The following is a 15,368-nucleotide window of genomic DNA, read 5'->3' as shown; positions in this document are numbered from 1 at the left end:
CGGAACACGCAAATAGGAATGCGCATGCGCGAGTTAGCCTTTTATTATATAGGATGAGATATATATATATATATATATACATTTTTTTTTAAGCACTGCAAAAATAATAAGACTATTGGCTTTTGAGTTGTCCCTCGTCCTTTGGTGCCTATCCTGTTTGGTTCTCTGGTACCCACTGAGGATCATTTTCAGTACTTAGGAATTCTGATGGATGCTGGACTCTCTTTTATGCCTCAAATTTCTTCTGTTGTGAAAAAAGGCTTTATAGTGCTCACAACTACACTCTGTATGTCAGTGGTCTCCGCTGATTTTTAAGTTGGGGCCGTTAGGAGTCCAAAAGAGCTTAATGAGAGCCAACAAATATCTTCCTACTTGGGGCCATGACATCAACTACTAAAGTTTCTCAACAGAACATAAGGCCTTAGTCGCACATAGAAAAAAACAGGAAAAAAATCCCTTTTCAAATACAGACCCACAAACTAAAATTCTAGTACAATGTGTCTAGTGGTCCTGAATGCTAGGGTTATGCATCTGAACCTCTCTAGTTGCTTGTAGAATGCTGTCGATCATTTTATGAACTCTGCCTCCTTCCCAGGGAGCTGCTCCTGCCCCCTCAGTTTTTTTTTCTGCAAGCAAGTTGCTCAGAAGAATTTCTGCACTGCTCTGTGGTTTTATAATTTTTGGTTATTTTTTTCTGTTTAGGTTGGAGGCTCTGTGTCCAAAGGTTCCCACTTGTTGGAACCTCTGCCTGGGAGTAGATGCAGACTCGCACTGTGAAAATGTGCTGCTAGTAGGATCAGTACTTGGGGACACCTAGCTAGCCAACCTGCTTTTGTATTTCTTGAGCTCAGGGGCAGTCCCCTGTGTGACTGCTCGTGTACCTGATTTATCAAGAGCTTGCGCACAGGCTGTTTGACTCCTTCACGGCTTAGCCGGGATTAATAGTGGGCCAGCTTACATGGCCCCTCTCCCCCTTCATAGCACAAGATTTTCTGGGGGTTGAAGCTCAGTCCAACTTCGGCTCAATTGGCAGCTCAAAGACCAAGTTCGTCTTGCAAATCTGTGAAGCAGAGTTCTCCATTTATCCCAGCTACATTCCTAAGCTGAAGCAGGCAGGCACACAGCACAGTGAGTAAGGCTAGCCTATGGGGAAAATCAGAGGGGTCTCCAAAAATGAAAGTTAAAAGATTCTACAGCCAGAGCCAAGGTTATTCACCTATAAAATCCCTTTCCCTGCAATTTTTGTTCTTCAGGGAAATCCCCACAGGCTGTTTTTGGCACAATTTTACTGGTGGCAGCCATCTTGGATTTTGAACAGTCTTTTTTTTTTTTTATAAAGCTTCCGTCTGCCTCAAAATCTCTCAATTTTGTTTAAAATCGACAGGGATGGACCTCCCTCAGGCCTTCCTACCCTATATCACGCCAGGTTTGCACTGGCTGGCTGACCGAGGAGCTTCCATGTCCTGTGTGTGGTGGAGCACATGGAGGAGGGGGCGCGAACTGAGCCCTCCAGAGCTAGGGATCCACAGGAGGTATGTTCCCAAGGGAAGAGATCCTCCAAAGGTGCATTGGCCAAGCACAGATGTGAGGTGGCCAAGGAGCACAGAAGGACTGGCAGAGTGTTCCTGCCAGGGTATTTGAGACACCTAGTACAAGACTTCACCCTGGATTTTGTGTGAAATATATGGAATGCTTATTTAAACTGCAGAGGGTCCTCAGCATCTGTATTTAGCGTGATGGAGGTGGTGGCGTAAGGTAACTCCCTTCAGCATTGCACTCCAACCAGATGAGGACACAGAGCTGAACCAGGAGGTGTAGTCTGACATGACTGGGAGGCTAGAAAGTTCGATTCCTTGCCCCTATTGTCCCTGGATGCAATTTGTCTGGCAGTCTGGTTCTCTGCATGACAACAGTGGTCAAGAAGTGGTAATGGTTCTGGACCAGGAGAAAGAAATCTTGGTGTGCTGGCTGTTCAAAGCCTCTGCAATCTTGGCCATTATCTACCTTGCTATAAAAACTGAAGCTGGAAGTTCCTCTAGCCCCCTTGTTGTCACTCAGTCCATTTAAAGGGGCTCTTTGGTTGCATCCTCTGGTACACCTCCCTTTCCCTTTCTGGAATCTTAACATAGTATTACAAGTCTCAGTAGAGCTCTGTATGAGCTCTTAAGGGAGGTTTACCTTCTGGAACTTACAATCAAGACAGAGTTTCTGGTGGTGATTACATCAGCAAGATGAGTTTCCAAGTTACAAGCACTGTCCTTAAGTTTACAGAAGCAGGGCTCTCGTTATGCATGGTTCCGTCCTTCGGTAGTCTCAGCCTTCCATGTCAATCAGGAAGTCCATTTGCCCACTTTTGACCCTACAGGGTCTAAGAAAAAGGCTAAAATATTGCATTTGCTGGATGTCAAGTGAGTGCTCCTCCAGCTCCTCAAAGTTACCAATGAGTTTTGTGTATCAGATCATCTTTTTGTTCTGACTAGTCATCCCAAGAAGGGGAGGCCGGCATCTAAAGCTTCGATTTTCAGATGGATTAAAGTGGCCATTTTCTCCGTATATGTGGGCTGTGGTAAGGAGCCGCTGATTGCATTGAAATCACATTCCACTAGATGAGTCACTGCCTCAAGGGTGGAGACTCTGGCAGTTTCACCTGGGGAATTCTGTAGCGCAGTTACTTAGTCTACCCTTCATACCTTTATTAGGTTCTTTAGGATGGACGTAGCAGCCAGGAAAGATGCTATCCTAGACTCCTGGGACTGCTTTAGTGCGTTCCTAGTGTTCAGGACCATTAGACACATTGCACTAGAAAGAAATATTAGGTCCTTATCTCAATAATCTCCTTTCTTGTAGATGTATCTGGTGGTCCTGAAGCCCAGTCTTAGCAGTGGGCTTCGCCTGTCTTCTGCCTTAAGATCAGTCTGAATCTGGAGAATTCCCTGTCTCTCAGATGAACTGAGAGGATTGAAAAAAAAAAGAAAGAAAACACTCAAGTCTAGTTTAAGTCTCTGTTTGATAGCAGGGCATGCAAGTAGCTACAAGCAATATATGATTATTGCTGGATGCACACAGTTTTTCTTTCTGTTTTGATCTGTTGCTTTGAGTCTTATAACATTAATGGATATGTTTGTTACAGCGCAGAAAGAACTGTAGTGTTGGAGATTTTTCCCCGTTTCCCTCCTTTCTGTATGTCTGTCACACTGAGGGGGCAGGGCAGCTCCATGGGAATGAGGCGGAGTCCAAAAGATAATTGATAGCATTCTGCAAGTAAGTTGCTAGTTCAGATGTATAACCCTAGTGTTCAGGACCACTAGATACATCTACAAGAAAGAAGATTATCGAGATAAGAACCAAATCTTTCTGTACTAATGTACACAAATGAAACCCTAAGATGCCAGATTCTACACACAGTATTTTGACCTACGTTTGGACGTAGCTTTTTCACACACTTGTGAGGAAACCACACTTGGACCCCTGAGGAAGACTTTTATGTTGAAACACAGTCCGCGTAGGGTTCTATATATCAAGTTGTGGATGTTTTATTGACTACTTTATTCCAATAAAGTCTACATCGGCAACATCAGTCTCCAGAATTGTTTGTTTTGGATATATATATATTTGTAAGTCATATGGCTAGCATAAGGAACCATGAACTATGGTCTCTTTTTGTCTCTCTCTAGTCATGGCAGGACCCCGGCCAGTTGTTTTGAGTGGTCCCTCAGGGGCAGGAAAGAGCACTTTGTTGAAGAGGCTTCTTCAGGACCATGAAGGTGTTTTTGGCTTCAGCGTTTCCCGTAAGTATTTGTGCATGATTGTGAGCGTTTTCCTTTCTGGATGGCTGCTGTTGACGTAAATCCACACACTGTATGACCTGATGATCTTGGAGAGTTTGTGGCCTAGCAAATGGAATGTTATCATTTGTCAATTAGATGCACTGGACTAAAGACTTTAGATGCTTAGGGCTTCTTTTATCGAGCAGTGGTGGAGCGTTTTACTGCGGGCCAGCAAGGTAAATGCTCCAACGCCCATAGGAATTGAATGAGTATCGGAGCATTTAACCTCACTGGCCTGCGGTAAAACGCTCTACTGCTGCTTGATACAAGGAGCCCTTCATTTGAGGTCTTAGGTGCCTAAATTGGCCCCTTTTGGACACTAACTGTGGCTGGGTTCCTAAATTTAAGATCCAAAGCCTGGGTGATTCTACAGGCAGATTTAGGGCAAAGAAAGCATTAAAGGTACCAAGCATTGATTTTCAACACTAGCTACCTAATTTGGTTCATAAAGTTAAGGAAATAAATTTAGCACTAATGTCCCCCCCCCCCCCCACACACACACACTTTTACTAAGCTGCAGTAGAGGTTTCTACTGCTGTCCAAGGCGCTAAATGCTCCAATGCTGCTAAGACGTTCATAGAATTTCTATTCCTAGTAAAAGAAGGCCATTACGAGTATGTAACTGATTCTTTGAACATGGTATCGCTTACAGGGACCAAAATCTAGCTATATTAAATTTTGTTATGTACAATGCTTTGGGTGAATCTCTCCATAAAGGCAGCTAATAAATCAATAAAATAATAATTATCAATTTAATAAGAGTATTTGAAGTGAAAAGTTCACTATCATTAGATTTGAAATACCTTACATCCTTGTCCTTTATTCCCAGTTGTAGAGGGCCTCAAACAGGTCATTTTTTCAGGCTAACCCTAATGAATATATACAAGACAGATTTGCATACCAGTTAATTCCATTATATGCAAATCTCTCTCATGGATATTCATTAAGGCATTCAGAAAACCTGACCTCTTGGTGGTCCTTGAGGGCAGGGAGTGGAGACTTAGGCCTTAAAATGAGAACATTTTGGTAAGCTCATGTATACATTGAATAAGGATGGTGAAAGTGGGGAGCCTTGTGGAACCCTGCAGAAGGCTCTCCATGTTTGGGATTTTCTAGGATCCCTCACTTCATATGTTCTCTTGCCCAAGAATTCTGGGAACCATTTCAATACTATCCCGTATATAACTAGCTCTTCCGATTTTAAAGTAATAGTGAGTGAACAATTGCATTGAATGCAGCCGAGATATCGAACTGCAACAAAACCACTAGAGGGGCAGGAGTAAGTGGGCTTCATACCTGCCTGAATGTCTTTGCTGGACCACCAGGGATTGCAGGTAGGCTTGGGAGGGCCTATCCTACATGGAAGAGGGGTGGGAGGAAGTGGGGGCCCTTTGCTTGGTTGTGGGAGGGGAAGGGGTGGTAGGGAACTTAGTATCACCAGGAGGAGAGGGGAGGGACCCTCATAGCATAACTACCAGCATGTCTCCAACTCTACTCCTGTACTGCCTCTGACCTGCTCACTTTTTTAATAGCCAGTCAGAGCCAATATTCAAGCAGCTCTGCCAGGTAAATTGCCACTGAATACTGGCAGTTGGGTAGCTTTGTATATTGGGCAGATCCTTTTTCTCACAATCTCCCTGTAAGCTCCAGCTTGCCACCTGTGCTAAGATTGGGTCTCTGGTAACCAGTGTATTTTTTGCGAGAAAGGGTGTGATGTGTTCACGATGCTTGGCAACCTTGTTTTTGGGTTGGACTATACAGTTAAAGGGGCATTATGGCCTAGTTGGATCAGCTAAAATAAAATGGCTTTTGAGAAATATTAAGATAAATTCTTTGTTTGAGACCATCTAGTTGACCTGGTCCTTTTTAGCATTGTATGCACAAAGCGTTAGATGTGAAGTGAAACGCAGGTGAAAACTGTAAGGATTATCTAGTTGGCTTTTTTCCCCTTCTCCTTGAATTGCAGATTAGAGAATGACACAGAGATAAATTTGTCCCCATCCCCAAAGGATCGATCTCCATCCCTGCGAGTTCTGTCCCTTTCCCTGCCCCATTTCCTGCAAGCTCTACCCTCATCTGCACAAGCCTCAAACACTTTAAAATCATAAGTGTTCAAGGCTTTTGCAGATAAGGGCAGAGCTTATAGGGATGGGGCAGTGACAGGGACACAACTTGCGGGGATGGGATGGGGATAGAGACAGATTCTACTTGATTTCTTGCTTTGCACTTGCTTCATTATATGAAGAGATCCTCTGGGCTTATCTCATTTCCTTATACCTCTAATGGGAGATTGTGTCGTATGTTTAGCACCCTTTCTACGAAGACAGATTTCTTAATGTTATGCCTGAGGAAGTGTCACTTTTTGTATTTTGTAAATTTTCTAGGTCTGTGTGTATTACACTTCTCGCTTCGAATCCCACAAATTCGGTTATTTGCAATTTTTTTGCCCCGGGCCTTCCCCTAGTTTTTAAAGGCTCAATCACTGTATCCCGGACCTCCACAGACCTTACCTGGTGGTCTAGCTATCTTCCTACACTCCTGCCCCGTGCAAAGCCGTCATCAAAAATGGCTGCCATGAGTTCCCGTAGTCTCATGAGACTACAACGGGAATTCACAGCAGCCATTTTTGATGACGGCTCTGCACAGGGCAGGAGCGTAGGAAGATCACTCCTGACCCACGACACCGCTAGACCACCAGGTGAGGTCCGGGGAGGTCTGGGATGCAGAAGGGAGGTGAGGGTGGGTCAGAGTTGGCCCTAAAAGTTATCCGCAATTTTCCATATTCGCGGGCCGGCTCTGCCCCTAACCCTCACGGATTCGGAGGGAGAAGTGTATTAGCTAACTGTTTTCGTATACTATTTTACTGGTTGGCCTGTGAAATCATTGGTAATCTTTTTGTGTTTACAGATACTACAAGGAAGCCGAGGCCGAGAGAAGTAAATGGCAAAGGTTTGTATCCCTTTGTTAGTTTTTCAAGCCAGTCAAGGAGTAGTAATAGGTTTTACTACATCACAGAAGTGTACAATTTACCAGTTCATGATTTATTCCAGTAGGAAAAAGAAGGATTTATTTGCACCATATCTTCATTTATCCCAGGACAAGCAGGCATGATATTCTCACATGTGGGTGACGTCATCTACGGAGCCCCAGCGCGGACAGCTTTTCAAGCAAACTTGCTAGAAGTTTCAAGTTTGCACACTGCACCACGCATGTGCTAGCCTTCTTGCCCACTAGAGGGCGCATCCCCACCTCGTGGTCCTCAGTTCATTTTCATCCGCGGAGCCAGAAGCCCTGTGGAGAAATTGTGCTAATTGTGCCTTCTGTCGCCGCGGCTGTGTAGGGTTTTTCGCACGGTCGCTGCGTTTTTTTGTCTTCTTCTTTCTTTATTTTCTTCTTTTCCAAAAAAAAAAAAAAAAAAAACTTTTTTCAGGATATCCCTAGTAAATGTACATGAGAGGGATGTACCTACATCGGAGGTACCGTAGTATTCATATAAATTTATCTCATACATATTCATCAAGTGTATCCTGAAGACAAGTTCATTGCCACAAGGCCACAAGTTAACAGTTAACTAAAAACTAACGAGACTGTTGACTGAATATCCAGCCTCCTAGGTTCCCATGACCTTGCTGTACCATACTCGGTCACGACCAACCTGCAGGCACCAGCTTGATTGTGGGCGCTTCTCTCTTTGTTCAGGTTTACTTGTGGAAGTTGGGTTGGTAGCAGTAGGTTACTGCTACCAGAAATCAACTGGGTCTGTGATGTCCAACAAGTCCATTGGGAATGTAGAAAACTATTTGGAAGGCTGTTGACCCAAGCAGGTTTTATAACAGTGTAGATTGTTACGGAGCTTAGAGGTAAAACATGGAAGATTATTAATAATCATCTGTCCCAGCTGGTGACAGAGAATATTTAACTTGGGATAAGAAGTGATAATTGTCAAACTTTTATGACTGGCAGCTGGGAGATTTGCTTTCCGTATAAACAGGACTAACTGGACACATTAAATTGGCATTTGAAGCCTAATTCTATAAAAGTCCTTTAAAAATTGCATGCACGGATTTGGGCACAAGCTCGGTTTTCTTGGGCCATTTTAATTGAATAATAAGCTAATTGGTGCCAATAATTGGAATCGTAACAAGCAATTATTGGTGCTAATTGGAATGAATTAAAATTTACATGCGTATATTTAGGCGCCGGATCCGCACTTAAATTTTATGTGCATTTCCAAAAAGGGAGCGCTACCATGGGAGGATCATGGGCGGATCGGGGCATTCCTGAAATTTACGCATTCAGTTGTAGAATAAAGGGAATCTGTGCCTAATTTAGGGGGCAAAGATTTACATTATCTTTTACAGTATAATCTCGTTATAACGGACTTAAGCTGGCTGGTCTCCTTATTAGTCCTGTTGGTTTTTTCTATTTATCCTTACTACTGTCTAACTATTGTTTCTTTATTTCATTTATCCTTTCTTTGTTCTTCAATTTTATGTTTAATTAGTAAGTTTGATTTATATAAATATATACCTTATTCATCATATTAATTAATTAAACTGCTAAATACACTCCAATTTATCAAGATCGTGTACTTAGCACCAACACCAACGGGACTAATGAGGAGTCCAGCCAGCTTGAGTCTTACGACCCAGCTGGTCTTCTGAAGACCCTGAGGTGAAATACTAGCAATATTTCATACCTCTCTTTTTATTGCACTTTGGTGATATTTAAATTGTATCCAACGCTGGGTTACTAAAGAGAGATCTTTTTCCACAGCCAATGTAAAAGAGTAAATAAAGAGGGCAAATGCTGCCTCCCTTCTCATTCTTAAAAAGCAATCTCTTTTATGGCAGGTAGGATTTTTTGTTGGGCAATGAAACTTCCCACCCTGAGGCGAATTCAGGATAGGATTGCAACTTTGACTTGCAGGCCAGTGTGAGATGTCCTTCTGTCTTTCCCTCTCAGCAACGACTCCTGAGTTCCTGTGGTGTTTTATCAGTACTGCGTTTTTTTGAATATTTGTGCCGGGCAATAGGATTTGTCTTGCGTGCACTGCAAGTTCAGATTTTTGCTTGATTTTTTTTTTTTTTCTTGGAATCTGGCGCCATCTACTGGGCCACTCTTTATACACCTAAGGAAGGCCTTTTTGGCCGAAACATGGACCGTGTTGGGGGTCCAGTATACATTACAATCCGAAGGACTGGGGTCCAGTAGATATTTTATCATAAAGGACTTGTGTATGCCTGCTACATTCTATGCATATGTTATATATGTATACTTTTTAATTTTTAAATTTGTTGATATTTTAAAAATTGATGTCCCTGCAGCAGTTTGACTAGTGTCCATTCCCACTTTTCTTTGATTCCCTTCAGATTACCATTTTGTGACCCGAAACGATATGCAGAAAGCAATAGATGCCGGGGAGTTTCTGGAGTATGCCGAGTTCTCGGGGAACATGTATGGCACAAGGTATGTGACAATCTTGTGACACTGTGTAAGCTTTGTCTTTCAGAAAACTATAGTTTTAAGAAACAAAATAAGTGCAAGCAGACATGAAACCGGAACCTGTCGCCGAGACAGCCTGAAGGCCCAGTAGTCAGCAGTATTTGTCCCCCAAGTTAGCTGGGGTTGAAGAACATGGAAAGGACTTAACTTAGCTTTCCTTGAATAAGTTCATCCCTGGCGACCAGTAAAATGTTTGAGTGAATGGTGGTTTGCTTCAATGGTAATAGTGATTAGTTTTGCAGGCGGGAAGAGCAGCTGTGGCTTGAGGGATCCATCCCAATAGCCATAGATGTGTGCTTGCTCCTGTCCTCCACTCTCAACAATGAAAGCAGCACTGGGACACATTTACCATAGTAAATGACGGCAAATAAAGGCCAGTTAGCTCATTCAGTCTACCCATGTGAAGCTGCCTCTTCTCTGGCTTTCCATCACTTGTTCCCATTTAATAAAAAATAAATAAATGTATAATCCACTTTTTCAAATGAAACAGCATAAAGATGAACTGGAATAATTACATTGGAATAGACAGACAGTAAGAAGGTATTCTCTTTAGCCATCCCCCATGCCATGTCTTTAATCTTACCGCTGAAAGCTTGCTATTACTGCTGCCTTTCACAGCTGTCCCAAGTAAATCCCTCTCCATTTCTTCTGCCTATTTATTTACTTCCATTTATGTCACCGATTCAACACAGGTGACTTACAAGATAGCATAGAGCAGTGTTCTTCAACCGCCGTTCCGTGGATTGGTGCCGGTCCGCAGAAATTTCCTACAGGTCCGCAGGGCCGGCATGTGCATCGAGTCCGAGACAGTATTCTTCAACCGCAGGTCCGGTGCGATCGATGTGGTGTTATCTTTGGGCCGGCTTCCCTCTTTCTTACTGCCGCAGTGCACAAAGTCGCAGGTGGTGGCTCCTATGCGCGTCCTGCGCCTGAACCAGAAGCCTTCTCTCTGATGTCGCAACGTTGAAGGGAATGCTTTCAGATGAGGCATGGGACGCATGAGGAGCCGCTGCCCGTGCTTTGCGCACTGTGTCGGTGAGGAAGAGGGAGCTGGCCCAAAGATAACACTGGGACAACATAGGTAGGGGGGGAATGATTTTAATTTCCAATTTAGTGATTGAATTGTGTCAATTTTGAGAATTTACATCTGCTGTCTGTATTTTGCACTGTTCAGGAAGAAATGTATTTGTTTCTTTTTCTCTAGGGTTGCAGAGTCTTGAATCTTAGGGTTTGTTTGTATATATTAGTACTTTTAGTTTTTGGTCCCGTATTTGCATAGGGGTTATCTGTGTTCTGGTAGGAATGAATGTTGAGAAGCATACAATATGCTTTGTGTAGTTTAATTTTGTGGTTAACCATTATGTGTTGTCAATATAAGATTAATATTGTGTGTGTATATATGGAAAAAATAGTGTTATTATTATGGGGGCGGGGTCTGGCCCTCGACTTAGCCCAGTGTTCTTCAACCACCGGTCCACAAAATAATTATTTTATTTCCGCCGGTCCATAGGCATAAAAAGGTTGAAGAACACTGGCACAGAGGACACCTTTAACTTTCCCTTTACCACCATACTTTCTGTCTATCCCAGCCACGCCATCATGGTTTTGGTTGGTGCTACCTTTACCAATACCTTTTGCAGCTACCAAGGTTATTTGAATCATTCGTTGCCTCTTTAAAAAAGTTCTGTATCTTCATATGTCTTCTCAAAGTCGAGACTACGACGGGAACTCCCCGCAACCATTTTGTATGAGTGATCTGCACGGGGCAGGAGCGTAGGAAGATCGCTCCTGCCCCGAAAGCTCGCTAGACCACCAGGTAAGCTCCGGGGAGGTCCGGGATGCAACGTTTCATTTAAAAAAAAGGTCCGGGATGCCGGGGGGAAGTCAGGGGATGAATCGGAGCCGGCCCAAAAGTTATTTGCGAATTTTCAAGTTCGCAGGCCAGCTCTGCCCCTAAGCCCCCGCGAATATTGAGGAAGAAGTGTAGATTCAGCATGCAAATGATCTGATCGGACGCACACCCACAAGCGATCCCACGGATCGCTGTGGAGCGAACGAGACGCATTCGCAGATTATCCTTGTTGGTTGTAAATGCCGTTTGCGCATGCGCGTGCTCTTCGCACAGGGGAGCTCAAAATAAAAGGGGAGGGGTGGCTGCAGTTTACTTGCTGGTCCTACGAGTGGACATTTTAAAAGGAATCGTTTCAGTTTGTGCAGTCAGATTATGGAACAGAACACACGGGTTAAAACTACGGGCTCGCACTGCGCTTTTTGCAGAATAAAAAGGGAGTTTATATGCATATGTACAGTTTTATTTTTTTATTTTATTTTGATGGTTGTTTTGTAACCTCGATACTGGGATTTCTGGGCGGCAGAGAGCAGGAGAGTCGGCAAGGACAGTGAGCGACTGGTCCTCAGCAGTCGCTTCATTTCAGATCGGCAAACCCAATCAGTGTTTCTGGTTCTGCTTAGTGAATTGATGGCTTCCTACTTATGCATGCCATTTCCCCTCATTTGCATGGGCGGATCGGATTGGGTGGGAGATTGATCGTGCAGAAGGCTAGTGAATCGGGTCGGGAAACGATCACAAACTAGTTGGGACACGATTGGTGAGTTTAGTGAATCTAGCCCTAGATCCTGAAGAGGGATTGGTGAGAGAGAAGAGAACTCTGGAAGGGTACGAGAAAGAGAACAAGATTTTGAGGTAATGAGGATGGAGCAGAAAAAAGGTTTTTGAAGGAGACTAGGGAGAAAAAGATGGGATGAAGGAAGAGTCAAGGACCTTGAAGAGTGTGAGTGAAGATGTGGGGAGGGGAGTGAGTGGGAAGGAATTCTGAAATAAGGATGGGAAAGGAAAGAATGATGCCTGAAAGAGGGAGGAGGAGAATGAAGAGTAACTTAAAAAGGCAATATAGGAGTTTGAGGGGTGTGGGAATGAGAAGGTAAAAGGGCCTCCCAGGCGGTAGAAGAAAAAGATGAAAGATCGAAAAATAGCTCAAGACTGGGGACTGAAAGCATGATAAGGGAACTGGAGGGTAGAAGGAATGCGGAGTATTCTCACTTCTGCCTCTGGCTACTGCACTTTATGCTGTCCGCTAAGATGAAGAGGGTGAGGCGGCAAAAAGATTGTTAGAGGGGAGAGGGAAAGATTAGACTGTGAAAGCAGAAAGAAAAACTGGAGTGGTTGCACAGAGAGCAATTGTAAAGGAATAAAAAAATAAAGCATGTTTGAGAAATAGAAAAGGAAAAAGAAGATAGCAGAACAGAGATGGAGAGGAAGAAAAAATGTGATATTAGCATACAGTTTTCCCTCGCTATAAAAAAAAAATATTCTATGTATGTAGCAATTAATTCTCAATACAGACTGAAGCATAAACCTGTTCTTGCTGCTTTATCATTCTAGAGCGGACGTGGGCAACTCCGGTCCTCGAGGGCCAGAATCCAATCGGGTTTTCAGGATTTCCCCAACGAATAGGCAAGAGATCTATTTGCGTGCACTGCTTTCAAAGCAAATTCATTGGGGAAATCCTGAAAACCCGATTGGATTCCGGCCCTCGAGGACCGGAGTTGCCCATGTCTGTTCTAGAGTAATATCTAGCGGTGTGAGCTTCTGCTTCAGTAACCGAATGTCAGTTTCAAGTGGCCTAACAATGTGTAAAACTGCTCTGTTGTGTCGGGTCACTTTTGGATTTTAAACTTGTATTCCAAAGCATTCTGAAACCAGTAATTTCAAAAGGTCTCGACCATGAGCCACAGAACCACTTCTCAGGGGGGAGGAGATACGTAAAACCAACTATCCCAAAATAACCCAGTATATGTAATTATCGGAGTCCCGCCAGTTTTACCGCGAGCTGCTTTTTCTTGTCACATGACAGAGCTAAATTACAAGAGATGGACTTAATTGCAGTGAGCTGCTGCATAATGAAAGGAGGCTAGAGCCTAACATAAACAGTTTTCATTGTGGTAAGAAACCCTGGGACTCCTTTTAACATAGAGAGAGAGTTGTCTGGGTTTTTTTTTTTTCCTAAAATGAAATTAATACAGATTATTTTAGTTCATCCTTAACTGAAAGATTAAATTTACTGATTTACTCTGCAGAATTTTCTTTTACCGTTTGACACTGTTTGTGCTGTTGAATGGGGGACATGCGGATCTCTCATTTCTTTTCATATTGTGTAGAGACTTCTGGGTGCAGCAGGAGCTTCTGGATTTATAATTTGTAGCCCAACCTTGGCCGATCATTGTGTTTTTGGCTCCATGGGCTACAGAAGAGAGTTAAAGTAAACTGTTTGGGCCTTGAGGGGTAGGAGGGAAAGCTAACTCTTAAAAAGTCCTACATATGCAGGCAATCTCACGTCTCAAGTGTGTTTTCCAAATCGACTCCCACAGGGCTTGATTTTTAAAACTCTGCGGTAAAAGCCGACAGGCCGCTGTCGCAGCCATTATTATAGTGATTTCAAAAAGGCCAGTCATTCTCCAAAAACCTCGCATGCAAATGAGGTTGGCGGAGAGTAGTGAAGATTTGCTAAATTTGCATGTGCCCATTGCTGGTGATAGCGATGGGCACATGCGCAGAATAAATGCATAAAGGCCCCCAAACAAATCGAAAAGCATCACCCCCTGCCCTCCCCCTTCCACATACAAACACACACACGGCAGCAGGAGACATGCCTACTCACTCCGGCCGCTGGTCAAGCAATCCCCCCCCAAAGCAGAGGAAGAGATGCCCACTCCCTCCAGTGGCTGAAGTCAAGCACCCCTACCCCACAGCAGCAGGAAAAATGCCTACTCCCTCCCGCCACCAAGCAACACCCTCCCTGCCACCCCTCCCCCTGTGCCTCTGACGGCCCCCTGCCCCCTCCCCATACCTTGTTTATGATGGCTGGCCTCCGACCAGCAGGCCCACCTATTCAAGATAGCTGCAGTGGGAACCATGCATCTACCATGACCAGCTGCACTTTAGAGAGTATTTAGTCCATGTTAGTTCTTGCAGTAGAGACTAGATCTCTATTAAAAAGGACACCCAAGTATTTTAAAGAAGTATAGTCATAGACAGGAATGCTCCCCTTCCTTGACAGAATGGAAAAATGAGATGTATGCTCACTTGCGTATGGCAAGACGTGATGTAAAATGGGCATCCCCTAGAGCGTGGAGACAATTCCAGCTGATTTTGGCCCCCATTTGGGACACAAATCCTCCTAAGACCTGCAGTTATTTGTCGAATATGTAGGTTGGGGTGTCTTAGACTGGTGTTGTGTTTTCTGGACCATTCTGAAGAACAAATGTGAGTGGTCCTAATTTGGCTTGTTTCATTGGATGTGCGTGTGTATTTAGTTGCATTGTTTTAAAAAAGAAAAATATGATAAATGAAAATAAATAAAGAAGTATAGTCATGTCAGCATATGCGAGTCCATAATAAACAGGACACAGGACTCATTCAGTGGTAAGACCTCTGTCTTGTCCCAGTTGATCTTGTAACCAGAGTATATAGAGAAGGTGGCGATAAGAGATGAGGCTCTTGAGAGATTGCTGAGGATTAGAAAGGTAGAGTAGGACGTCATCAGCATAAGCAAAGAGCTTAAAGTCCAGATTAGTGACTGTAATACCTGTAATGCCATAGATTTGTCTGATAGCTGCTAGCAGGGGCTTCAGCACACTCTGTAAAAGGAGGGGATGACATAGGGCAGAAGAAAAGGCTTGAAGAGTTCACTATTGACGGCTATTTGAGCAGTTGGAAAAGCATGAAGAAGGCATACGCAATGAACATAATCTGATGGAAAACCAATGTGGCTCAGGGTACAAAAAAGGTACTTCCACTTGACCCGGTTCAATGCCTTCTCTGCATCTAAAGATATGGCTATCAAAGGAGAAGGGCAAGACCAGTCTGAAAGGAGTAGATGACAGAACAATCTAGTATTATCAGCATCAAATCGCCCTTTCAATAAAACCAGCTTGATCCCTATGAATTATAGAAGACACTATTACCTCCATCTGCTTCGTGAGGACTTTAGCGTACATTTTATAGTCCAGATTTAA

At 43.6% G+C, this 15,368-nt stretch overlaps 1 protein-coding gene across 5 annotated transcripts in view; it reads left to right on the top strand.

The window, feature by feature from the left end:
- The window catches only part of GUK1 (guanylate kinase 1), a 69,492-nt gene that overhangs the window by 20,477 nt on the left and 33,647 nt on the right, over window positions 1–15,368 (top strand). For all 5 annotated transcript variants that reach the window (XM_033931823.1, XM_033931822.1, XM_033931824.1 and 2 more), the window contains exons 2-4: window positions 3,675–3,788; window positions 6,735–6,776; window positions 9,200–9,296. In XM_033931823.1, coding sequence (XP_033787714.1) covers window positions 3,675–3,788; window positions 6,735–6,776; window positions 9,200–9,296 — 253 coding nt within the window. The remainder of the gene's footprint in view (window positions 1–3,674; window positions 3,789–6,734; window positions 6,777–9,199; window positions 9,297–15,368) is intronic.

This window comes from Geotrypetes seraphini, chromosome 2, assembly GCF_902459505.1.
Source record: "Geotrypetes seraphini chromosome 2, aGeoSer1.1, whole genome shotgun sequence".
NCBI classification, from domain to species: Eukaryota; Metazoa; Chordata; class Amphibia; order Gymnophiona; family Dermophiidae; genus Geotrypetes; species Geotrypetes seraphini.
This window is presented reverse-complemented; position numbering and strand designations above follow the sequence as displayed.